General features: G+C 36.0%; 1 protein-coding gene across 2 annotated transcripts in view; it reads left to right on the top strand.

Annotated features, from left to right (window-relative positions):
- Positions 1-26110, top strand: part of CNR1 (cannabinoid receptor 1) — a 31381-nt gene extending 5271 nt beyond the window's left edge. For both annotated transcript variants that reach the window (XM_039343096.1, XM_039343097.1), the window contains exon 2: positions 18518-26110. In XM_039343096.1, the coding sequence (XP_039199030.1) occupies positions 18566-19984 (1419 nt within the window). In that variant the 5' untranslated portion in view covers positions 18518-18565 and the 3' untranslated portion in view covers positions 19985-26110. The remainder of the gene's footprint in view (positions 1-18517) is intronic.
- The last annotated feature ends 1049 nt before the right edge of the window (positions 26111-27159 follow it).

Raw genomic sequence — 27159 nt, 5'->3', positions numbered from 1 at the left:
CTGCTAGTATATCACTAATAAACAAATTAGACTTGCATTTAAAAATTAATTCTATATTGTCACGATTGAATAGTAAAAGGACATTATTAAAGATACCATATTTGTCTCTCAAGCTTTTCATGATCTAGAAATCACTTGATGTCTTTAGCAGTCATGGTTACTGAGTTAATCATATTCATTATAAAGGGTAGAGTAGAATATACTGATCAAGAAACACACTAAAAATCTATTTTAGTCAGATGGAGTAAATTTTCACACCTGCATTTTAGGAAAGCTGATAAAATTTTTCTTCCCTTGGTGACTCTGTGAAATTACTAAGGAATTGTTATTTTTAGCCACATCAGCCTTTTTTAACATAGAATGTCAATGGGATGACTACTATATCTGTCATCTAAGAAAATTATATCAAGTGTATTTCCAGAATGCTGAGAGAAAAATCTAAAGATGATTTGTTTATTAATATATTTTATTAATTAATTACTACTTCGTTCTTCTTCTGAAAGGAGCTTAGAATAGTTTCAAGATCTTAAAAACATCTCAATAAATCAACATAGTTTAAAAATAAAAACAAAATTCTCTATTAAAAAGCCAGAAAATATACTCTGGTCCTGGATTAGTTTTTATCCCATAAGTACATAGGCAAACAGGAATGTCTTTCACTATTTCTGAAAAAAGACTGGAGTGTAACTCCAGTGTGGGTTTCAAAAATTGTGGTGCTATTCTTGAGAAGTTCTGTTGATGCCCACACACTGTGAACTAAACCACCAGTGACAGCTTGCAAACTGTTCCACAGCTGATTTTGGTGCAGGAGTTAAAGGGTGTTGGAGGACATGATACTTTAAATCTTTAGGTGCCAGACCATTTATTTTGATAGTGTTCTTTCACAATATATTCCGTACCTTTCTTATTTTCACATAGTTTATGTAAGTTTCAGAAAGAGCAAGTGCTCCACATGAAATATTTGGTATGTATTAAAGCATGTATAGGTCACGCTCCTATACAACTTACTTGAGAGTAAGTCCATTGAAGTCAGTGATATGTATATCCAAAAGACGTGCAATGCTATCTGAGGACATATGTCGCAGTAACATTCCTTGCTTACTGTTTGAAATAAGCCTGAATTGCTGATATCAAGCGTTTCTTCAGTATTTGTAAGCTTTTTTCATAGATCTAATAAACAAGTAGGATAATACCTTTTATTAAATAAAATACGTTTATTTTGAATACAGAAATGAATTTATTTTGATATAGAAGGCTAACTTTCAAACAGCTGAAATTTGATTATTGTTAAATAGAATAGTTTATTCAACTCATTAGTTTTCTTTTTATTTAAGCAAAACAATTTGCACAATGGTGATTCAAGGAGAATGTCTTGAAAATATGGTGTAACATGTTAATGTACATCATAAAATCTGTTTTCCTCAATTAATAAGGGTGTACACCAATCAATAAGGGTGTATGCACACACACAGAGAGAGACATTTTAGCTTTAAATTAAAGATAGACAGACACAAGAGCCTATTTGTGAAAGGGTGTCTCACTTATGCCCTTATATATAGATATCACATTTAGTAGGAGTTGTTTGTTTTCCTTCTTAAAGGCAGGGTCCATCCAGTTGCAATAATGCAGAGTAATTTATACATCAGTGTACATTTACAAACTCCTGCAAGTTAGGTTGAATATTTGCTATGCTCTGTAGTGGTTCATCAACTTGTTTATCAGCCAAATCTGATAATGATTAAGATATTTAGTAGCAACCTATAAATAAAAGTTTTGTGAAGAAAGTAGTATCTATGTTCACTTAATGAAACTTCATTAAGGTATGTAGATGAGTATGCTAGGCAATACTACCATTCTGTCCTTTCCTAATTCTGTAACTATACATGTGGGAATTGTCTTTTCTTCGTTTACTTATTTCTCAAATATAAAATTAAATGCATTTTTATACTGTTCGTTGCTGTAAACATTTAACTTCATGCTTTTGAATTATTTTCTAAACTATACCTTGTGAATAGTTTGCTACTAAGTATTAATTATTCTGATTTTTCCCCAGATTATTTCTTCCTTTTATCAAACGTATTAACATTTTTTCAGTTTCTTTGGGCTATTGCATGAGATTCCCTTTTCTAACTACACAAATCAACATTTATTAAACTATTCTATAGGAGAGGCCAAAATACAAATACATGTCAATCTTCCATGCCAAATCTGAATGGGAAAATAATAATTATAATTATCATATTGGTTTATAAAAACAAATAATTACATATACGTAATGTTTGATATTCAGGAAAAATAATTGGAAGTATTCCCTCAACCAACAGTTATCCATAAGATTCACTGCCAGTAATCATAAACAATGGTTCCAATTCCTCTGAGCCAATGGGCATATTTGACTGCCAGCATTAGGGGCAGTAAGCTGTGATATGTTAGCTGCTGGAAAATACAATGGAGTTGGTAGTGCAGTGGTCATGTCTTCCTCAAAGTTTAATTGGCCATAGTGGAGAATACAAAATAGAGTCATAGGCATTCAAACTGATCCATATATATATATATCTTTTCTGAGGTTTTTGCGGGTGTTTATATGTAGGTCTTTGGTTATTCGGGTTTTCTCCCGTGTAAAATTGGAAGTGTCTTGGCGACGTTTCGACGAAGTCCCATTCGTCATCTTCAGGCTGGTGTTTTCAGCTTTGTGCTTGCTCCTTGAAGCACGCAGCTGAAAACACCAGCCTGAAGATGACGAATGGGACTTCGTCGAAACGTCGCCAAGACACTTCCAATTTTACGCGGGAGAAAACCCAAATAACCAAAGACCTATATATATATGTGTGTGTATGTGTGTATGTATGTCTATATATATATATATATACATACACACACACATATACACGTACATATATATACACACATATATATATACATATACACACACATACATGTGGTATGGTATATGGATTTCTAGTAACCAAAGTCAATATTAAATATGAAAACATTTTTAGGAAATTAAGCTGTCATAAATTAGTTTTGAATTGCATTATATGTTTTTGGTTTTGCTTGTGAGTTGCCTTGAAAAGGCCTTTGGTCTGGAAAACTCTAGAAACAAAACTTTTATTTATTTGTTAAATTTATTTGCTCACTGTCTCAATACTCTGGGCAGCTTTCAACAATAAAAAGGAAGACATGAAGAGACTGCAAACAAAACAGAAGTAAGATAATAGTACAGTAAAATAAACAACGAAAAAGAAAACAACAAGAATACATCAATATGATAACAAAAAGACGGATGGCTGGAGAGCTGAAAACAAGGGGAGAAGATGGAATCTGCTATCAATTCAATCCTAGATTAGGCTTGTCCTAGTGCAGCAAGACAGTTCATCAGATAACCTAGACCTACAGTATGCCATTAAGGGGTTCAAAGGTCATAACCAACACATTGAACTGCATCCGGTAGCAGACTGGAGGCTAGTGAAGTTTGCAGAGCAGAGGTGTAAGATGGACCATCCTAGGAGCCCCAAAGGCTGCTCTCGCTGCCACACTTCCATATGGATTTCAAGGGTAGTCCCATGTAGAGTGCACTCTACAGTAGTCCAGATGAGAGATAACTAGGGCTTGAGTAACTGAGCATAGGGAATCATGATTCAGGAAAGGTTGCAGCTGGTGTACAAATCGGAACTGTGGCCTAGTCACGCCTGCCATTTGCTCTTCAAGCAGGAGGCATGAGTCCAGGAGAACTCCAATATTGCAAACAGGTCTGAATGGGATAGTGAAACCCCATCCAGAACTAAGAATGACAAAAACTCAGATCCTGAGGCTCCATGTGCCAAAAGCCACTCAGTCTTGCCAGAGTTCAGTTGAAGTCTGTTGTTGTCACCATCCTGGTCCCTACAGGCCCCAAGCATCGTGAGAAGGCAGAGATAGCATCACTCGGTCACCAGGTGTAGAGATGTAGAACTGAGTATCGTCAGCATATTAATGATACCTGATCTCATCCAAAGGCTTCGTGTAGATGTTAAAACTGTCAGTGGCTGGATCTCTCACTCCCTATCAACACTGATTGGGACTGACCTTGGAGAAAGGAGCTGAATCAGCACAAAACTGCTGCCCAGCCCAAACTTGCGTAGCCTGCTTTCTGCTTAAATAAACTGTATAAAAGAAACAATTACAGAATTTGTGTTTTATGTTGTACAGAATTGGTGCAGTTAAGCTTTTATATGATATTTTAATATAAATAAGTTTAACATAGCAAGTTAGAAATGGATGATCAGGCCTGTAAAATGAAGTTGCTTTCAAGATAGAGGTTTATGAATATGATCAGTTCTCACTTTTAACTAAGTGTCCATTTCCTAATACTATGTCCTGATCAGTTTTATTAAGATCGAATACAACTTTTATTCTACTTTGAATAGTTCAACTTCCAAGTCATTATTTTTTTAGAAATATAGGTGGTTCATATTTTCCCATGTAAAATGGTATCTGCGTAGCCCGCTTAACGTTGTATTTGTTATTTTGTTGTCACCTGAGGAGTGAAACTTACTTCATGAGTGAATAATAGTAAGCAGCATGCTTGTCAGTACTTGACATTCAGTGTCAAGAGGACACAAAGCAATTTGTTCTGATTTTTAGCTAAAGATGCAGCAATGGATTTTTAATTGTTTACAGTGCTGCTTCTCCTGTTTTAAATTACTTTAGTGGATTTACTGGGATGCATTAGCAAGTGATTCAAATTCCTGTTCTATGCATGTAATATTAATTTGGTTGACTTCAAATTTCATTTTATGTTTTTTATATGTGTTTTCTTAAAAGGTTTTTTGCCCTGAAGACCATATAGAAATATTGCCATTAAATGAATTAATAAATGAGGTTGCCTAAAAAATGTCTTTTCAGATTGTAGGGAATTGAGGCAAGGAATCCTTAATCTTCACTGAAACAGTTGATTTAGTTACTGTTCAGAGTTACAATGGCACTGAAAAAAGTGACTTATGATTGCTCTTCACACTAACGACCATTGCAGCATCCCCATGATGCTTGGCCACTGACTTATATTTCTGACGATGTCCTGAGGTCACGTAATCACCTTTTGCGACTTTATGACCAGCAATGTCAATAGGGGAGCCAGATTCATTTAACAAACGTGTTAACTAACTTAACAACTGCAGTGATTCCCTTAACAACTCTGGCAACAAATGTCATAAAATGGGCCAAAATTCATTTAATAACTGTCTCTCTTAACAACATAAATTTTGGGTCTCAGTTGTGGTTGTAGATCAAGGACTACCTGTAGATCTTTTTTGATCAAAAGGGATTATATTGCAAGTTGATTTAAGTTTAATTCATGAATTAGTTACCTTATTCATTTTGATGCAGAACTTATTCAAGGAAGATCCAATTCTGGACTTAACTCCTAAAAAAATAATCCTATATATCGGTTCAGAAGCCAAGCTCCGCTGAGTTCAGAGAGCTTTGCTTCCAATCAAGCATGTACATCATTGTATCTTAAGTAGATTCAATTTTAGGAAAAAAAAACAAATGTCAAAAGGAGCACAGACTACAAATGAGTCAAGTCAAAAAGATACGAAAAAGTATAAAAGATGGTTTGATTAGATTGCCTGATAATGAAAGGCAACACAGATATAGTGGGCACACCAGAAGAACTGTTTAGGTGATAGCATCTGCAAATCATTTTGTTGCACCTGTAGAACATCGTATTTTACTGATGTCATTCATGAGTCTAGAGATGGATGGGCTATTAACTTCTTCCAGGCTGAAGGCATTGTCTCTAGTGATCATTGAGTTCAGGGTATTTCCTCAGTTACAATTTTCAGTTGGAACAGAATTTATCTGGCAACCTCAATTTTATCCTCATGCTCATATTTAATTATGTAAAAAACAAGAAAAAACATGTAAAAACAAGAAAAAAGTCAAGGAAATGATTGGTCCATTAGTGGGAGAAAGTGGCAAGAAAGTGACAAGTAACAGGGAGAAAGCAGAACTATTTAATTCGTTTTTTGCATCCATCTTTACACAAAGGGGAAAAACAGTTCAACCTATCAAAAACAGTATCGTAAAAAAACGGATTAGAAACACAAGTTAAGATAGGCAAGAAAATGGTAAGTGAGCATTTGTCCAGCGTAGATGAGTTCAAATCACCAGGACCAGATGGACTATACCCCAAGATTCTCAAGGAACTGGCAGATGTGATCTCAGAACCGCTGAAAGATCCTGGAGAACTGGGGAACTACCAGAGGACTGGAAAAGAGCCGGTGTAGTTCCCATCTTCAAAAAAGGGGAAAAAAATGGATCCAGAAAACCACAAACCTATCAGCCTGACCTCAATACATGGGAAGATTCTGGAAAAGATAATCAAACAATGAATCAGCGAACACCTAGAGGCAAACAAAGTCATTACCAAAAGTCAATATGGGTTTGTCAAAAACAGATCATGTCAGACAAATCTTATTGCATTCTTTGACCAAGTGACAAAATTAGTGGACCAGAAGAATGCTGTGGATATAATTTACTTGGACTTTAGTAAGGCATTTGATAAAGTAGATCACAATCTACTACTTGACAAGATAGAAAAATGTGGGTTAGACAGCATCACCACCAGATGGATTTGTAGCTGGCTGACCGACTGTACTCAGCGTGTGGTCCTCAATGGAATTGCATCTACATGGAGGGAAGTGTGTAGTGGGGCCAGTGCTTCAACATCTTCATCAATGATTTGGATGAAGGGATAGATGGGGAACTCATCAAATTTGCAGAAGACACCAAGCTGGCAGGAATAGCCAACACTCCAGAAGATAGGCTTAAGATACAGAAGGATCTTTTTATATATATAACAAATTTTATTGGTTTTTTAACTTTTACAACAGAATGCTCAAGACACACCGTGGTGGTTTGATGATCAATCATCCAAAACCAAAATCATATAATAGCTCAAGTAAATACATTAAATGTTCCCTCTCTATTTCCCTCAAATAAGATAACCTATTTAACTTAATCCATTTCTACATTACGTATCTATAAATCCTAATCCTGTTTTGAGCTTTATTAATTTACAATTACCATATCCAATTTAATCTTAGATAAATGTATTATCACTTTGGGTATTCCTTCTAAAATACTAATCCAGATATATTCTAATTCATAATCTGATAAATCATTGATTTTATCACGGATCTCTCTTATTTCTTCAAATAGCATTTAAATCTCATTGAAATAATTATCATATCTAAAAAAAAACACACCTATTATTACACAAAACATCGTCTTGCTAACTTAATACACTCAATTAGTTGTTAAAGCAATCCGAATTTCTAAAAACCTCTTCATATTCTTATTCTCATTCCATTACAAAATAATTTTCATACAAATAAACATATTATTCCAAAAAATACATTCTTACTCTGTTTAACATATATATTCTAATAATCACAAATTTTCAACTCTAAATCGTAATCCTTAAATCAATCTATATTTCTCAAAATCTTTTTAATCCATTACATATAATTTTAAATTTCTCTTTTTAGTCTTACTCTGGCTTTCTTTTATGCCAAACAGGTTTCCATAACAATACCTCTATTTCAGCAAATAGATCTCCCATTATTGCTTGTAATATAATTTGGGTCAGTAAAAGACCTCCCATCCTCTGTTTTTGATGCCTAGTTCCTGTCTGCTGGATAAAACACTCGATCATGTCCAATTTTATAATTAGTAGTTGATTATCAAAGTTGTCATACTTCTCCAACAGTTGTAATTTCAAGTCCATTTCTGTTAGTTTTGCAATTTTAGATAATTTAGTTACAATCATTTTTTGGTCATCCAAAGTCTCCATAGGTTGTATGTAAATTAATTCCTCTTCTGTTGCTATTTAGTCTGTAGAATGACCCAATAGAGTCTAAAGGTTAGTTTGTAAATTCACAGTAGAATTTCTGTTTATTATTTCTGCAGTTCTCTCTCTTATTTGGAAACATATTTCCTCAGTAGCTTCATAAATTTTTTCCAGTATGAGTTTACAGTTGAGTTGTGAATATGGTTTCTCCATTTCAGTAGTAACACAAACAAGAAATGGTTGCAATTAAATTTCTCCACAAGATGTCCTCAGTAAGCTAAGAAGGTCTCTTCCAGACATCAAGAATGAGATTGGCAAAGTCAAAGAGCTATGGAGTCTCTTTTCCAGCTTCTCATAAGTTTTTTTTTTCAAACAATAAAGATTTATCTCTTTAAAAAAATAAGACCAAGACATAGGAAAACAATATTCTGCAGCTTAAAAGATATAATAATAAAATTTTATGATTTTTCCTGGGCCCCCAAGTAACCAAAAATAAAAATAATCAATAAGAAGTTTTTTCCTTTGTTATAGAAAGCTGTTTTCCCCAGATAAACAAAGGCAGCTCTTTCAAAGCAGGGAAGTAATTCCAAAAGAGAGTAGTTAGGCAAAAAGAGAGAGGGAAAAGTCTCACCGGGATCATCCACGAGGGTTTCTTAACGCTTAGATGTTCTTTTGACATTCGGCTGGAGCAACTAAATGATCGGCCATGTTACTGGCCGATCTTTTCTCCGTCGGCCCTGAGGAGCTGCCTCGGACCGCGGAAGGACCTGCCTCCTCCCCCCGCAATCAACAAGAGTCCTCCTCATCAGTAGTCACCCCTCCTGACTTTTCGACCCGATCAAGAGTCTACTGGCAGAGGAAAAGCAGGTAACGAAGAGAGAGAGCCTCTTCGTGTGTCTGCACCCACTGCAACCCAAACCAGAAGCCAAGATACAAAAGGATCTTTACAGACTTGAACACTGGGCGCTATCTAACAAAATGAAATTCAATGGTGAAAAAAGCAAGGTTCTACATTTAGGCAAGAAAAAAATAAATGCACAGGTATAGTATAGGTGGTACTTTGCTCAATAGTAGTAACTGTGAAAGGGATCTTAGTGTCCTACTGGACAATCACTTAAATATGAGCCAGTAGTGTGCTGCAGCTGTCAAAAAAGCCAACATAGTGCTAGGCTCCATTAACAGAGGGATAGAATGAAGATCACATGAAGTGTTAATATCACTTTACAATGCCTTGGTAAGGCCACACTTGGAATACTGCATCCAGTTTTGGTCACTACGATATAAAAAAGATGTTGAGACTCTAGACAGAGTACAGAGAAGAGCAACAAAGATGATTAGGAGGCTGGAGGCTAAAACATATAAGGAACGGTTGCTGGAATTGGGTGTGTCTAGTTTAATGAAGAGAAGGACAAGGGGGGACATGATGGCAGTGTTCCAATATCTCAGGGGCTACCACAAAGAAGAAGGAGTTAAGCTATTCTCCAAAGCGCCTGAAGGCAGGACAAGAAGCAATGGATGGAAACTCATCAAGGAGAGAAGCAACCTAGAACTAAGGAGAAACTTCCTGACAGTTAGAACAATTAATCAGTGCAACAACCTGCCTCCAGAAGTTGTGAATGCTCCAACACTGGAAGTTTTTAAGAAGAGATTAGACAGCCATTTGTCTGAAATGGTATAGGATTTCCTACCTGACCTCCAAGGTCCCTTCCAACATTATTATTATCATCATCATCATCTAATTGATTAACCATTGATTAAAAGATTGTTCCATTCTTTTCTAGAATATTTAGTTTTCTTCCTTTAAGCATACATTCCATTGGGGTTTCTCACCCCATTTTGAAGATATGTATTTGCATGACCAGACCAGCCTTGAAGAAACTAGAGTGTAGATTAGTGGAAAGGTTTGAACGATAGCTTTATATGTCTGTTTCACTACAAAGTAGTGCAAACTCCACAAAACAGTGCACTTTCTCCTTTCTAAAGAGTGAAATAAAGCTGGCATATTGTTTCATGCCTGCTTCCTCTATTCTAGCAGGTCCACTAATTGGAAAAATCTTCTGTGTGGTATAATGCAGGTACCGAAGCCGTTCCAATGCTTCCAAGTAGTTACTGGAAGTACCAGAAGATACATCTTCAAATGCACAGTTTATGAACAAAGTCCTTTTCCAGCTAATAGATTTGTAAGAGGAGATAGCTGAAGATAAAAGTGCAGTTACCTTGGATAAACAAGTTTATACGTTGGGAATCTTTCTGAACTCAGTATTAAATATGAACATTCATATAGTGCTGGATTAGATAAATAAATCATCTGAAATTGTAACCAAGTCCTTTAAACTGGTTATTTGTGCAATGATGTCAGCTAGGTTGAAAAACACTGGAATTCTTAAAAAATAATTTAGGCTGTGCCCATCATGCAGAATGCATTTGGTGTATGCAAAACAATAGCACCAAAGGGTAACATATAAGATTTAGGACCCCAGTTTGACATAGTTGCATAATGAAATTCATTGTCTGATAGAAAATTGCTTAAACCAGTATAATTTATTTTTAAAACTGAAGCTGGAACACACAAAGGTATAAGACAGATAGAGAGTAGATTTTCCATATCATATGATTCAGAAATACAAAAGTCTGTCACTTGTGTGACATTAGCTAATTGCACCCAAATATTATATTTCATCCATGATTCTAAAGGATGAGGTGGGAGAGCTTGAGCCCCCACACAGCAATTAAGAAGGAAAGAGAGGCAAAGAATGACTAAGGAATTTGCAGTTAAAACCATAAATATGGCAGCGCATATGTTCTCTGGTGTAGGTTCTTTTCCCTGTTGCCGCAGAACCTCCTGCACTTTGGATGTTAGATTCTTCACATCGCCTCAGGTCGTTGGTCAACTGCGATGGCGAGAGCGAAAGGGACGTTATGCTGTCTGAAGAGTCACCTGCTTCATTTCCAGTATTGGGTTCTGGACTTGATGCCATGACATCTTTGGGTGGTTGCACACACTGGGCTGGAATCCAGAGGACCTGTAGGAGCAAGCACAGCAGCAGAGCCTCGCCCCCAAGTTAGTAAGGGAATTGGACCTAACCAGGTTTTATCAGGCAATTGCCGATAACATACCAATGGATTAGAAAGCACAGCTTTCTGCTGAAAGTGACGCTGGTAGGCAGTAGGTTATTTGAAAAGAAATATTTAGCTGATTTAAAGTTATTAGGACTTTATTGACTTGATGAGTTATCCATGCCAAATTAGGTACTCTTGATCCCTCCTTTTTTTATTTGTTTGTGAAGGCAGTCCTTAAAGGATCGATGCATATGTGAGAAACAAAGGATAGCTGCTGTAAAGTTGAAAACAAAGCCGTAAGATTGGGTTGATCCTGTGCATGATGTAAGCACCTGGAAAATTAAAAATAAGTTGGCATACATAATGAGAGTCAGAGATTAAATTAAATGTCTGTTGAGAATAGGTGTGGAAAACTAAAATAGCAGCAGATAATTCTGAGTGTTGTGGTGAGGATTGCACTGCAGTATAGGCAGATGATATGAAATACAGCCTATATCAGTGGTTCTCAACCTGTGGGTCGGGACCCCATTTGGGGTCGAATGACCATTTCACAAAGGTCGCCAAACAACGCAGTCCGCCATTTTTTTCCCCTTTTCCCTAGCTGTCCTACTCCCTCTTATTGGTGGCCACACCCACTTGGGGGTCACCACAACATGGGGAACTGTATTATGGGGTCACAGCATTAGAAAGGTTGAGAACCACTGGCCTATATAGTCAGTTAAAGAGCACTGAAGAGATAAGTTATTCTGAAAATAAAAATGAAAATCAAATTTTGGGATAGGAAGAACAATATTAATTAAATCAGTCCCATTTCAAGGACAAGCTCGATTGTGTCCTAAGGTTATTATTTCAGCAACAGCCTGGATAAAAGATAAAACATTTTGGGATGGGATAAGTAAAGCCATTCAATACAATATACTTTTTGTGCTTCTAACACAGATAATACTCCTGATAGTAGCTTACTAGTAAGAAATATGAAAAGTGTTAAGTGACAATTTTTATGTGGAATTCTGTCCACAAATTGAGTACTCAAGTACTTAATTTGCTCAACTGTGGTAAATGCTGCAAGTGGAACTACAATGAGATCTTCAGATTGTTTTCCTTTGGTCAATAAGTCAAATTCCAAGTTAATCAAATACCATTCAGATGGAAACAAATTTCTGTTAAGTATGTTAAACATTTACAAATCTAAGCAAAACAATTCAGAGTCATTTCTTTTGTTTGATGGATATATAGGTTTAACTCAGTGTTTCCCAACTTGACAATTTTAAAGCATGTGGACTTCAACTCCCAGAATTCCACAGCCAGCAATGCTGGCTGTGGAATTCTGGGAGTTGAAGTCCACATGCCTTAAAATTGTCAAGTTTGGGAAACACTGGTCTAACTAAACAATTTAAACTCAACACTTTTTCCCCCAAAAAATTGTCCAACAATTACTGTCTCTTCTTTCGAGTAAAAATTTTGTAATCTGAAACTGCAAGAGTGGGCATTAAATTTCATCTTCATTCGCAAACCGGAATTCTAAGCAGAGAGGAAAAAAAGTTTAAAACGAACAGTCCCCCCCCCTTCTTAAAGCAACACAGCCAGTTGAAAAACAAAAGAGACAGGAAAAAATTTTGTTACAAACTTCTTACCACTAAAAAATAGTTTTCTCTCCTTCACATGCATTTTCCATAAATTCTCTCACACATTCTCCATGGGACTCTTCTCATGCAAACACTTACTATTGCTTTTCAATTTACCTTTACAACAATAAAATCTGCAGTTTACTATTTCTTTCACAGCCTGGAAAGGAGTGGGTGGGGGTGGGGTTTGAGGGCTAACACAGGCCTCCCCTTTTAATTAAAAAGGAGGGGAACATTTATGGTTGCTTCCAATTTATCCCAGCAACTTCAAAAGACATTGGGGAAAGACTAAAAGAAATATTGAAGGTGTGAAGGGTGAGGGAAAAGTAGCAGCCTCCTCTCCTCACCTCTGACAAAGGGGAATTGAATAGAGCCAGATTAAAAGGGGAAAAGGGGAAGAAAAAAAACTTGCTTTCAGTTCTTTGAATTTTCTTTTCTTTTTCTTCCGTGACTTTAATTGTTATCAGATAAACTAGCCAACCGGAGGTTTACAAAGTTTTTCAATGTTGTCTTGTTAAATATTATTTATACTTCTACACATCAACACAAAGCACTACCAGACATTGTCTGACAGAGTTAAACTTAACAGCTACTTGAGGTTTCAAAACATCCCAATTGTTCAAAACACATTGCAGAAGAGTACATTTTAATTTAATTTGTTTCTTTAAATTCCTCTGACGATTCCCCATATATATTTTTTCTACTTCAAGATTGTTCCTCTAATATTTTCCTTATGGGGGTATATAATGGCCGTAAGGAGGCAAAAGAATTAGCCTCTTCAGAAGGAGCTGAAAATCCAATTAAAGATGCTTTCTGAGGCACAGTTTTTACTTGATCCTAATCAGGTGTGGGGCTTGTAGTTAATTGTTGCCCTGCTGAAGCATCTGAGCCAAATTTTTCCACTGCTTGATGGCACTGATGCCACTGATGTAATATCTGTACTGGAGCCCGAGATTCAAGATGTAAAGTATGCCCTATCTTTTCCCAATCTCGTAACCTAAGCATCCAGCGCTTAGGATATCAAGGGGAATGTTTCCCTACCTCATCCACCACTTCCTTATGTCTGCCTCAGGCGCTTTCACGCCTGATTTGTGTAACAGGAATCTGAGTTCCTGTACATGTTTCTGCTGGTGCTGAGATAGATTGCAACCCTTACTTACCACTGAGGGGTCCCATAGGACGAAAGTGCACTTAGAGGTCTATTCCAGACGCTGGTAAGTATGTTGGCTGTTGCTCCCTCGGAAGGGGGGGCGGTCCCAGTTGCTCCATGGGGGACTGTCCCTGTTCAGGGGCCAGATGTAAGACGCTAAGAAAAAGACATAGGCATGTCTTGAGCAGAGGTTTGAAGCTGCAGGACACAGCTTGACAAACTCTGAGTTTATTGCTTCTTATATACTTGTTACATACACCAGCTTAACCATTAGATGCTGACAAAGGTTTCTTCATTGGAAAATGTCTTCATGTAAGCAACTATTTTCTAATAACACATTACATGGTCAAAGACCAGGTAAGAACAAATACAGGTAGATCAAAAGGAGAAAGAACTGACAAAGACAGGAAGAGATAGGAAGGAACTTAAGCATATTATCTGTTTAGGTAGGTGAGGCATTAAGTCAAAAGGGTATGACCTTCTGGCTGCTTCACTGTGACAAAGGGTATCAAAAAGTTATGAGGTTTGTGGGGGGGAAAGCACGGCAGTTTGCTGCACGTGCATTTTTCTCCACATCTGGATTTCAATGGGAGTTGAATTAGTTGTTTTAGTTTAGCCTTAATGTAGTTTTCACCGTTTTAATAGGTGCAAATACACATCGCTTGTGATTTGCAATTATTATATTCTCAAAAGCCAAACAAAGAAACAAACAGAAGAGAATCCAGCTGCATTCCCAAAAGTCTAAACTCTATTACTAATGAGCTCCCTTGTATTCTAAAAGAAATTTTTATTTGCAAAATAAAGTAACTTGAAAATTACTGTGATAATCTAAATGTAGAAGTATGGGGGAAATGGGACATGGTGGGATTTGGTTGTCATGATATGATTGATCATGGTCCTTGAATAGTAAACCCATACAAAGCAGCAATTTGTGATTTATTTTTTAAATCTCTGCATATGCATATATGTACTTTAAATCAAGTTACTGTCTGAATATTTTTCTGCACTTTTAAGATAGGAAAAGTTGTAAGGAAGAGTTGGTGGCAAACTGATCACTGCAGCTTTGTCATTACATAGTTTAGCTTCATAAAAATATAAAATGAAGTGACATTAATATAATATGCATAGTCATTTTTATACATCTTATAGAGCTAATTGAGAAGACCTCAGAAAAAATTCTTTTTGTTATACACAACTCTGAAATTTTCTTTTTTTAATGTAATGAGATACATTGATTTTTGTTAAGGATTTCTTTATTTTGTTCCAATAATTAGCATATTTTAGAGTTAGCTGTATGTTGCAAGGCAATTAAATTTGATTCTGTTCTATGAATTTTATTAAAATTAGTTGTGAAAATTTTATTAAAAATTCATCATTACATATTTTAAATCACTTCATTGGGAGGTTTCTTCCACTTACCTTACTGTGTAGTGAACATATTTTAAATTTTATTCAGATCCATATTGGATTAATGGTAATTCTAATTATATGAAAAATCTAGTGGCTAAGCTAGAGTGATGGCAGTGTTTCACAAATCTCAAACTGTGAAAAGCTTTTCTCTTTAAAATGTAATTAAACAAAATAATTGCTATAATATAAGAAGCAACAATATGATAGGGGTAAAATAAAATAACAGTTAGTGTAATAATATTAACATTTATTTATAGAATGATTGTATATAACTAATTCTAATATAAGCACAGTTTTCATTTGTACTATACATTGTCAGCACCTACTGATTTTTACCCTGATTTTTTTTTTAAATTCTCATTGAAGTCAGTTGTTTTTCAACTGATTAAAATTGGTTTCTATTTAGAGAGTCCTTGGTGATATTTAATTCATGCAATATAATGTTTGAACTGCAGCTTTAATAAATGGAAAAGTTGCCATTTTAGATATAAATAGAAAAGCATTAGGTAGGCTCCAAAGGGAAAAATATGTCAGGAAGCATTTCCTCAGAAATTTATGAGATAAGTTTATTAAAGGAGAATAAGACTGAAAGATATTAAAAAATGAAATACTATATGTGAAAAAGATTTGTAGGGTATATGACATCTGACTTTCCCATATTGGTTAGATTCACACATAATGCTATACTGTAAGATGATTGGTTTGGTTGTGACTTAGAGATGACTCTAACTAATATAGTTGATAAATCCTAGTTTATGTGAATCTAAAAATTGTGGTTTCCTTAGACCAGGGGTAGGCAAGCTTGGCTCTTTTATGACTCGTGGACATGCTGGCTCAGGAATTTTGGGAGTTGAAGTCCACGAGTCATAAAAGAGCCAAGCTTGCCTACCCCTGCCTTAGAGCAAAGTTAAGCAAGATTACATAATATGACTGTGAACACAGTTGATGATTTTTGAACCAGCTTGATAATTCTGTGATTGAAGCCTTCTTATTAAAGCATGCAGTTCAGTGATGGGATTCAAACATGTGAACAACCGGTTCTCTGTGTGGATGCCGCTTCCAGAAGTCCATTCTGGATCTGGGCAACAAAAAAATTAGCTACCGGTTCTGCCAAAGTGGTACGAACCAGCTAAATCCCACCACTGATGCAGTTTTATGTTTGCCTTCCATTAAGTTTTACAGAAGACAAATAAATGATAGTTCATTTAAGAGAGAGAGAGAGAGAAAGAGAGAATTGTTTGTCATGTAAGATACTTAAGTTAGATGCTATAATTATGTTTAAATAGGACATTTAAATAGGACATGTCTACAGTACTAGACATATGAAAGTTTTTTTTAAAAAGTAAATATCTGCTGTTTAGGATTTTTAAATGTAAAGTACAGGTAGTCCTCAACTTACAACAGTTCATTTAGTGACGTTCAAAGTTTCAGCGTCACTGAAAAAAGTGACTTATGACCATTTTTCACACTTACGACCATTGCAGCATCCCCATAGTCACATGAGCAAAATTCAGATGCTTAGCAATTGATTCATACTTATGACGGTTGCAGTGTCCTGGGGTCACACGATCCCCTTTTGCGGCCTTCTGACAAGCTAAGTCAGTGGGGAATCCAGATTCACTTAACAACCAGGTTACTAACTTAAGAACTGCAGTGATTCACTTAAAAAGTCTGGCAAGAAAAGTTGTAAAATGGGGCAAAACTCACTTAACAAATATTGTTAATATAAATGTTGGGCTCAGTTGCAGTCTTAAGTTGAGGACAACCTGTAATGCAAATAATAAATGGAGAGAACCATTATTGGGGTAGCAGGAAGCATCTCAGTTTAGCCCTTCTATTTTCTCTTTTTACCTTCTTTGGCTTTTCTGAAACTGGTACTTTGGGATATTTAACTTAAGGTCCAGAAAGTAATCTTAAAAACAATCACTGAATCAATCAAAAACAATCAAACAGAAATTATTTAATAAATAAATAAATCTATACAATCCCTTTTTTGCTGAGTTAACTCTGTAAAATTAAGTTTAACTAAGTTAAAGAACAGAATAATTTATGCAGAGAAGTGTTTGAATAGATGTATAGGAAATATTGCTACCAATTATTTTTATTTTCTAAGTGAAAGTAAAGGGCTCATATGGAGCCAAGTCATTCTTACAAATAAAATCATGCTATAGGCCAGGACTTTATTTTTAAGCATGGCTACTTCCCATATTTTAAATTAAAAGAATAAAAAAAGTCAGAACATTAAAAAAGGTAATTTGTAGTCAATCATGAAGATTAATATGTTCCCTGAATGCTAACATACACCTAAGAAAAGGTGTCATTCCTTTAAGAGCCTAGAATGAATGTTTCCTTTAAGAAAGCAACTTTTTTTTAATAGGATGGAAAAACCTGAAAAAAACCCAGTTGTTTTTTTTAATGAATAGGAGAAAAATGCTGTGCGTGTGGGGTCTGAAGTAATTCCTCCAAAACAAACAGTTTTTAACTTTGCATAATCATCTTGTGTTCCTATTTATTATAGAAAGTATTATATGGAATAGCATATTTTTTCGCTAGGTTTGCACGCTTAGATTTGCTTTAAAAATGTTACCTATTTTAAGATCAGATACTGTATGAGGTAAATAGTTGAGAACTAATATTATCCAGCAACCCTGAATCGATTTATTTTGAATCTGAACATATTGGTCCAAGCTGGACAAGGACTTAAACTTCTGCTGAAAGTGTTCATAAAATTTTGACTCGTGTAACTGAGAGAAAGAGTATTTATCAAAATGATTTAATTTCTGCCGTGATTATACATGAATAATAGGTTTCACTTGTATTTTGCTTTTTCAATATATTGCAGTATCCTATGATTGGATCAGGGAGGAGCCCAATGACATTAATTGAACAATAGATTCTATGGAATATTCAGTAAAAGGATCTGAATCATGTACAGTTGTTTCAGCTTTTCTAAAAACAGCTCATCATGTGTTGTATTAGTTTATCAGAATTAAGGAAAATAAAAATAATAGAAAACTAGGAGGAGGAAAAGGGGAAGAAGGCTGTACATGTGCCCATAAGGGAAGAGTATAACTGAACACTGCTCTTATTTCAGTATTCTGCAGCAGCCATTGGTGTTATTGTATTTTAAGAAACAGAGATCACTGGCTTATGAAATAGAAACGGGAAAACATTTTAAAATATACATAATAAGAATAGAATATTTTAATCAAAACAAATGTGTACTATAATATTTCTGCCCAAAGTTTTTAATCATTTCACTCCATAGAAAAATATTCTAAATATTCTGCAATTTAATTAATATTCATCTACTGTAAATATGAGAAACTGATTCAATATTCAGTAGGCTAAGGGCACTAACTCAGTTAAGTTGCTTTTTTATTTCTTTCATCTGTTCCAACTTTGCATATATTTATTTAAGTTTGGTTTTCTCCCCGACAGGACTGCCTCATATTTTTTTCCAACTCTGCATAACAGTCATCTGGGGTTATGAAGTCAGTCCTAGATGGCCTTGCAGATACAACCTTCAGAACAATTACAACAGACCTTCTTTATATGGGTTCTAACGACATCCAGTACGAAGACTTTAAAAGTGACATGGCCTCCAAATTAGGATACTACCCAGAGAAATTTCCTCTGTCTTCTTTTCGAGATGATTTCCATCCCAAAATGACTGCAGGAGAAGATGCCTCTTTAGGTGCACACCCATCGGATCAAATCAATATTACAGATTTTTACAATAAAACCTTTTCTTTTAAGGAGAATGAGGAGAGTATACAGTGTGGTGATAACTTTATGGACATGGAGTGCTTCATGATTCTGAATCCTAGTCAGCAGCTAGCCATTGCAGTCCTGTCCCTCACGCTGGGCACCTTTACTGTTCTGGAAAATCTTCTGGTCTTAGTTGTCATCCTGCAATCTCGAAGCCTTCGCTGCAGGCCTTCCTATCATTTCATTAGCAGCCTGGCAGTAGCTGATCTCCTCGGCAGTGTAATCTTTGTCTACAGTTTTGTTGATTTCCATGTTTTCCACCGGAAAGACAGCCCTAATGTGTTCCTTTTCAAGTTGGGTGGAGTTACAGCCTCTTTCACTGCTTCAGTTGGAAGTCTTTTCCTCACAGCAATAGACAGATACATATCTATACACAGGCCCCTCTCCTACAAAAGGATTGTTACCAGGTCAAAGGCTGTTGTAGCATTCTGTGTGATGTGGACAATAGCTATTGTAATAGCTGTTCTCCCTTTGCTTGGTTGGAACTGCAAAAGGCTCAATTCTGTTTGCTCAGATATATTTCCCCTAATTGATGAAAATTATCTGTTGTTCTGGATTGGGGTCACCACTGTACTCTTGCTTTTTATTGTCTATGCCTATATGTATATACTCTGGAAAGCTCATAGCCATACTATTAGGATGCTCCAACGTGGAACTCAAAAGAGCATAATAATTCATACTTCAGGAGATGGTAAAGTGCAGCACATCACTAGGCCAGAACAAACACGTATGGACATTAGGCTAGCCAAAACGTTAGTCCTCATTCTTGTGGTTCTGATCATCTGCTGGGGTCCCCTGCTGGCTATTATGTTGTATGACGTCTTTGGGAAAATGAACAAGCTTGTCAAAACTATCTTTGCCTTCTGTAGTATGCTATGTCTGCTGAATTCTACGGTGAATCCAATTATCTATGCTCTGAGGAGCAAGGACCTGAGACATGCTTTCAGAAGCATGTTTCCACCTTGCGAAGGGACCGCACAGCCTCTTGATAATAGTTTGGAGTCTGACTGCCAGCACAGACACGCTAACAATCCAGGCAATGTCCATAAGGCTGCAGAAAGATGCATTAAAAATACAGTTAAGATTGCTAAAGTGACTATGTCGGTCTCTTCAGACACTACTGCAGAGGCATTGTAAAACAGAGACAATGTTTGGGAGAAGTAAGTGAGAGAAAGCGGGAGAAAAATCATGATTTCAAAAATGTATTTTCCTCAAATGTACCATTTTAAATTTTGCTCTTTTTAAATGATTTTTTTTAAATTAAGTAGTAGCCCCTTCCCCAGGTTCTATAAACAAGGACTCAGATTTTGTTTTTAGAACTAGATTTCTCAATTGGCAAAATGTAAATTGATTAGTAATTGCTTAACCCTATTATTATGTACAAAAACTTCTCGTTAATCAACAAGAGAGATCTATATACTAAGGGGAAATATATTAGATGCACAATATTATAATCAGATCCAATGCTAATTTTATAATTGCATTTACTTTTGGTATGAAGTATATTAATGGTAAGTAAGTTTTCATACCATCCTCTCCTCCGAATGCAGCAGTACTGGACTGTAAACATTTTGTATTATGTTTTGTTGAAATGTACAATGTTTACTGTATGTTACTGATACTTGTTTACCTGAAGTGATTAAGTAGATTTATGTAAATGTAATGTAAAGTATGTGATGATGTAACCCTTTCACCCTATCATGAAAATATTTCCTGTACTTTGAAGAGTGTCTGTGAGGTATACTGAAAACTTTATGTTCTTAGTGTTTTTAGTGAACTTAAAGGGAAAGGCTTTACACTGATTCTCTTCACATTTGAAATTCCTATGAAGCCTGAAATTGGGAATAGCAAGAACAACAAACTATAACAACTTTTTCTTTGCAGAAGAAAATTATATTGCTCAAACTGTAAAAAGCAGTTTTTAACAGTTCATTGGCTTTTTGTTGGAAATGGTTTATGATGTAAGAGGCATGATATCAGGCTTTGGTTTATTTAACTGGAAATGATTTGGTCTGGCCAGTTGCTAGCAAAGAATCTCCAAAGACAACATGTGACCAGTGTACAAAGTTATCACTGTGATATATACTTGAAACGTGTTGCATTCCTAAATTCCTGGTTTCCATGCATTTTGAAAGCTGAGATGCCAAACTCTAATTTTGGTCACAAATGGATAAAATGTTGCTATCGTACTTCTTAAAATATGTGCATATGTAATTACTATGTATTTGTGTGAATTGTGTGTCAATTCTAAATAACTGTAGGTTGAATTAATATTGTTAAGATAAGAAATTGTGACCAAATGTTTTCTTACATTTGTTGTTGCATTCTTTACACACGAATTCTGTTTTTAAAAGTGAGTTCTTCCAGCCAAATCCATAACAAAATTTCAGCATTATATTGGAAAAAAACCCAATCTGATACCTAAAGAAAAATAATACTTTGGTATTAACAAGATAGCCTTGCGGAGAAGACAAAAGTGCTATTACATTTTAAGGCTGATTGGCTTCTTATTGAGTCAGAATAACTATAAAAATGATTGAAAAAACAGACTATCACTATGAACAAATATAGAAAGCCTAAAATAAACATTTGCAAGTGTCAGAATTAAGCCACAACAGCAGCAAAATACAGGAGAATCCTGAAAACCTCCAAATCTTCATAATCTCTGCCAGAATTAAAAATGCAGAGGTAGAAATTTAAATGCCAAACCTTAAAAAAGAAAACGAAACATGCAAGCCTTAAATTCCTGATCACAACAAAGTATTCGCCAGATCACTATGATCTAGCCAAGATGACTTGTGGAAGCAGATCTTCATGCTGTGACTCCTCTTATTGACCAGGTTACATATATAGAGAGAAAGATGCTACATGGACAGTTTCCCTTTCTGGAGACTTTATTGGTGGTTTGGAACCTATCCATAGCATCAGGAATCTAGAGGCTGGGTTTACATGGCAGGACGCTAAACCCAGTGTTATGCGCTGTCAACTTAGTAGGTGTATAAATCCAGATCCTTATATGCAATAAGGCTTACAACTACCATATGAAAAGATGAATGGTCAACAGTAGATAAACTGAAACCTAAAATACTAGAAACCAGAATAAATAAATTTAATTTCATTGATAAGCAAAATAGAGTGCTAAGGTAGTGCTTAACCAGTGATACCCAGGTTCCAGAATACCAATGCAGTAGGACCTTTTTTCTTATGCTGTTTGAATGGAAGATTTTTATTCCAGGAATGTAGAAAAGGAATGGGTTCAATTTCATCTCCATCTATAGTCCTGACATGGTTGGCATTTCTGCTTGATCTTCTTCCATTCTCTTCTCCCCCCCCCCCTTCCTTCCATCCATCTATCCATCTCCAATAAAATCCTTGATGCGGCTGTTGTTGTAATAGATGAAATCCTTAGGAAGGTGATCCAGAAGAACATGGGTCCTTCTCTCATGAGAAGGAAAACACAGCCTACTCTATTCATGTTCATTGTCAGGAATTTCTGTTTTAAAGAGCAAGATCAGAAATGTCTTCTCCCCCCATTTGAAATTATAGTCGTACATAGGCTGGACACATACTTTATACTAAGAAGAAGCCATAATGTGGCTTGTTTTATTATAACAGAGGTCTTCAAACTCAGCCCTTTTATGACTCACGGACTTCAACTTCCAGAAATCCATAGCCAGCATACCTGGCTGAGGAATTCTGGGAGTTGAAATCCATGAGTCATAAAAGGGCCGAGTTTGGAAGACCCGTGTATTATAGTATATGAACCCAACAATTCTGGCTTGTGAATCAGGATTCATGGCTTTGCATGTTATGTGAATCCAGCCAATTGTGTTTTATTTCAGTAAATTATGATTAAACAAATCGTGGTTTGGTCTGAAGATGACCCTAGTTACAAACTAGGATTTTTGATAGCTTTGAATAGTAAGGCTTCTGTTTTATTTAAGAAAAGATACAGAAAATGGAAGAAGAATACGTTATCCTTGGGCTGCCCCTGTTTTCATGACAAAGGGGACCTAGCTAATGAAAGAGGCTGTGATTACATTGATAGTGCCTTATTTTTTTTAATCACCAGAATGAAAGGTTCATAAAAATTAACTTTAAAATAGCTTTGTTACCTCCACATAGTAATTAATGTAGGTAGTAGCAACGTATAAACTGGTTACAATGACAAGAATTCATAGAGTTGTAATCCAATGTACCCTGAGGGAAGAGAAGAAGGAAGCTAATATATTGCATTCACAATATTAGTAAATTGTACCTGAATAGAGAAGAGTCCAAGACTGGTGATCTAAACATGGGTTAATTCATTCTTGTAAATTAACTGGGCCACTATAAGGTAAATAAGAATTCCATTCCGATGAACAACCAGCAGAAAGGTTCCACACAGGAACAGGAAAGTTATCTCCAAACAATATAATTTCAGCTAATTAGTAAATATCAAATCACTGTTGGGCTGAGGATAAAACAAAATGTTACTGTTTGAATTTGAGAGATGCAGCAGGAACTAAGCTGATTATTGCCAATACACACATGGAATTTAGCACAAAATAAATATGTCCCATATCTTCACATCTTGGGAAGGAGCAAAAAGGTGGCAGCTTTCATATGATACCCTATGGTCAGAGCCGTCCATAAAGGAAACAGCAAGTATTGCAGGTGAATTTCTTCCAAATATCCACTGGAAATTCTTCCAGACACACATGCACAGACAGACAGACAGAAAGTTTGGTAATAGCTCTTTGGTAAGGCAATCTCATTGTTCAAGAATTTAAGTTCCCATAATAGACCATTAGTATGAGTCTGAACATACACTAAATGGAATGAGGGGAACAACTTTTGTTACCTGTATGTGCTGCAGCCATTGCTGACTGGATACAAACTGATATAATTCGAAGCAAATGTTTTCTACATCAATAGGACAGTTTTCAATCTGAACATTTAGGAGCAAAAAATACCCCAAAGTATAAACTATAATTATCATTTTTAAACTTAATTCTTGTGGCTTTAATGCAAAGTTGTGTGAATTTCTGTTTTATGTATTCAAGTTGCTATCTTTTGTGATTAAAATAAACTTTGGGACAATGGGGCTGTCATGGCACTTACTATGGTGCTTATTGATCAAGAAACAACTTCCTGTGAAATACTATGTCCTCATCAATATATTCCATTTAAGTAAATAAGTATTTTTCCTTTAAAAAGCTCTTTTTAAACTATGTAGATAATAATAGCACCATTTTGCAGCTGAGCTGGCTATGAAGTCCCTACAAAACAAATGCTAAAAGTTAACTATTGCTACTTTACTTAGATTAGCTGCTTTTAAGCCATGCTTTAGGGCAGCTATTCTCAAAACGCTTGAGAAGGAAGCTTCCTTCTGCATGGGGAGCTTCAGGCTCTTCTGATTCTTCTCCAATCAGCACAACTGCTAGTCGTTCTGAGGAATGCTAGATTTTACACGACTCTAAATTAGGGATTTAAACATTAGTGAGGTCAAGTGTCCTTGTTTTCTTCATTTCTTTCTCTTTCTTTCTGATTTGGGATGAGGAAAAATGCAAATATCCATTTGCCCCAGACCAGAGCTTCATATGCTTCAGTGTGGGCATTAACAGAGCTTTGCAAATAAGGTCCTTGATTCCAAGACTGGATATTGTTCTTCATGTGTATTCGTTATTTGTATATGTCCTGAAAAACCCTATTGAGGAATCTATATACAGTAGGAGGTGCGTATGTATGTGTATGCATGCACGCAAGACAGTTTTCACAACTAAGGCAATATACTGTGAAGAGGTGCATTGGTTGAATTTTATACATTTCTTATCTACCTTTCAAGGTTCTGCTCTTTCCTGCAGATTCTGTGGCGCAAGGGCCATTAGTCCTTATTCGGGTGCAGGGACCAAAAGAGTCCTAGAAAGCAGCAACGGAGAGTTGCACTCTCTTCCTCAAATGTACCTGAAGGAGGCAGGTGAGGCTCAGGGCAGCTGAACAGAGCTGCACTTCTGGGCATGTAGTTTGGGTAGCATTAGGCAACGAACTGCCAACTGTTCTCAGTATGGCAACGGACTGATCATGTTGTTGATCATTCAGCCACCTGGTGCTAGGCAAGCCGTCAGTGTTGTGTTCCTCATGGGGTGCCTCAAATGGCGTGCCCCTTCCAATCCATCTTAGTCACTAATTGCTTTCTATACATTTCGCCAGACATCCCTGCCTAAATGGAGTATTTCCATTCCCAGAGGCACCATATGTCACCTCGATAGAGGCTGGAAAACGGGGGTTGCGGTTTTCTTTGATAACCTGCTTGTGATCCTCCAAGATAAGCCATTTAGCCAGCCGTTGTCAGGAAAACAAAACATTAGACCAGATAGGCTCTAGTCTAATCCACCCAATCAATTCTCCTGCTTTAATGCAGCTTGGGGAAGTGGATGCCTTGTTTTAAGAAGGTCTGCTAGGAGAAGGACCCTTCCTTTGGAAAATGTTCTCCCCAAATGCTCACATTCCCTGTTAATCGCCTAGCAGCTTAACCTTCATTTCTTCATAGTTGCCCACCCACTCTCACAAAACGAGTGGTCTCATGACTAAAACTTATCTGTATTAACTTTAAATGTTGTGTATACCTGTACCAGAAACCATCAGTGTTATTATGTAGAAATTAGATTGTCCATCATCTTAATGTACATATTTCTTATTTGATGCTGTGCAATCACTCTGAATTTCTTTTTTCTTGCACTGATGAAAATGCCTCTTGTATAATAAATAAACTTCTTCCTGTGGTGAATGTATGTAAATAAAATTAAATAAAAACATTTAAATTGTCAGTTATACAAGCAGTGGCCTGAAAAAGGGATAACTGTCACAGCTGAATGGAGTAATCAAGTTGCTATGACATCTGAAAAGTTCCAGGGATGCAATGTCAGAGAAAGTTTTTCCTTGTAATAGCTAAGTTGGTTTTCTGTAGCCTTTTATTTTCATTGTTTCCAAGTGAAAAGCCTAAAACTCACAATGTCTGTAAATCTAACATTATAACCCTCTCCTTAAAGTACACTGTGTTGTTAGATGTTTGTTTGAGCTAGTAGCACCCCTTGCAACTGCTGCGATATGTTTCTGTTGGCGATTTGTTTATTACTTTGTACATGGGTACTGGTAAGATTGTCATGAAAAGTAGCTTCTGCCATTAAACTACCTATAGCGGAATAGTATATAATGTTACAAATGTGTTACTACCATGCCATATTTTATTTCTCCAATGAAATTAAACTTATTTATTTGAAATCAACTATCCTGTTTATTTGAATGTGAAATGATTTTGAATATATTTTCTGGCTTTCTGCTGAGTTGGCAATGAGGAAATTTCAAGATTTTGAAAGATTTTTTTTTTTAAATATAATAGCTACCCCTTCTTCCTCTTTGGCACACAGATAGCTCAGCAACCAAAGTTATGATGGGACGTAGGTTTGTTCCTCATAGTTGTGGCTCTTACAACATCCCCATAATCATAAGCTTGCAATTTGGTGGCTAGCAACCAGCTCACAGTTATAACTCTGCAGCTTCCTGTGTCATGTTATCACCATTTGTGACTTTCATTGCTAGCTTCCGACAAGTAAAATCAGTGGGGAAGTTGGCAGGAGGTTGAAAATAGATCACACGACTATGAAATTCTGCCACCACACAGGATTTGCCTAACAATGGCATTGTTGCAACTGCCATTGTAAGTTGGTGTAGTCATGTGAAATTATGCTTTATGACCATATCATTTAGCACAACATCCTCAAGGTTAAAGATTGTCCAAACTGCAAGTATAACTAGATCTGTAGGTCATCTTTTCCTGATTGTGTACTAAAGGCTCATATTTATTCTAAGTGTCCAAGTTCCTAATTGAAAGTCCAGCTGTCTATTGTCCATTCATTTGGTCTAAATCATGCTCATCATATTCCCCATTCAGAGCAAAACCCAACTAATTATTTTGTTTTCTGCAATGTAATTATTGCTTATCCGAATTCCCAATCCAGTTACTAACCGACTTGAAATTGCTTTCCTGTTTGTGCAATTGCTTAATTATGTAACATTTTAGACAATATGTTTCTGTTTTGCATTTCTGCAGATACAAAGTAACTATTGGGAAATACATTGCTTCTACAGATCCAAGAATTTACCCATGGATATTAAGTATATTTTTATGAATACATGAAAAGACTCTCCATTTTGATCATTGTCCTGATGATTCGTTAATCTGAGTAGGACTTGCTTCTGGAAAGTGGAAAGTACATAGGTCATTCCAGCACAAGATACATGACTTCCCCTCTCTCCCTTAGAGCAATATC

Source organism: Crotalus tigris, unplaced genomic scaffold, assembly GCF_016545835.1.
Source record: "Crotalus tigris isolate CLP2741 ecotype Arizona unplaced genomic scaffold, ASM1654583v1 scf7180000017833.3397121, whole genome shotgun sequence".
NCBI lineage: Eukaryota > Metazoa > Chordata > Lepidosauria > Squamata > Viperidae > Crotalus > Crotalus tigris.
The sequence above is the reverse complement of the archived record's forward strand: the minus strand, read 5'-3'. Positions and strand labels throughout refer to the sequence as shown.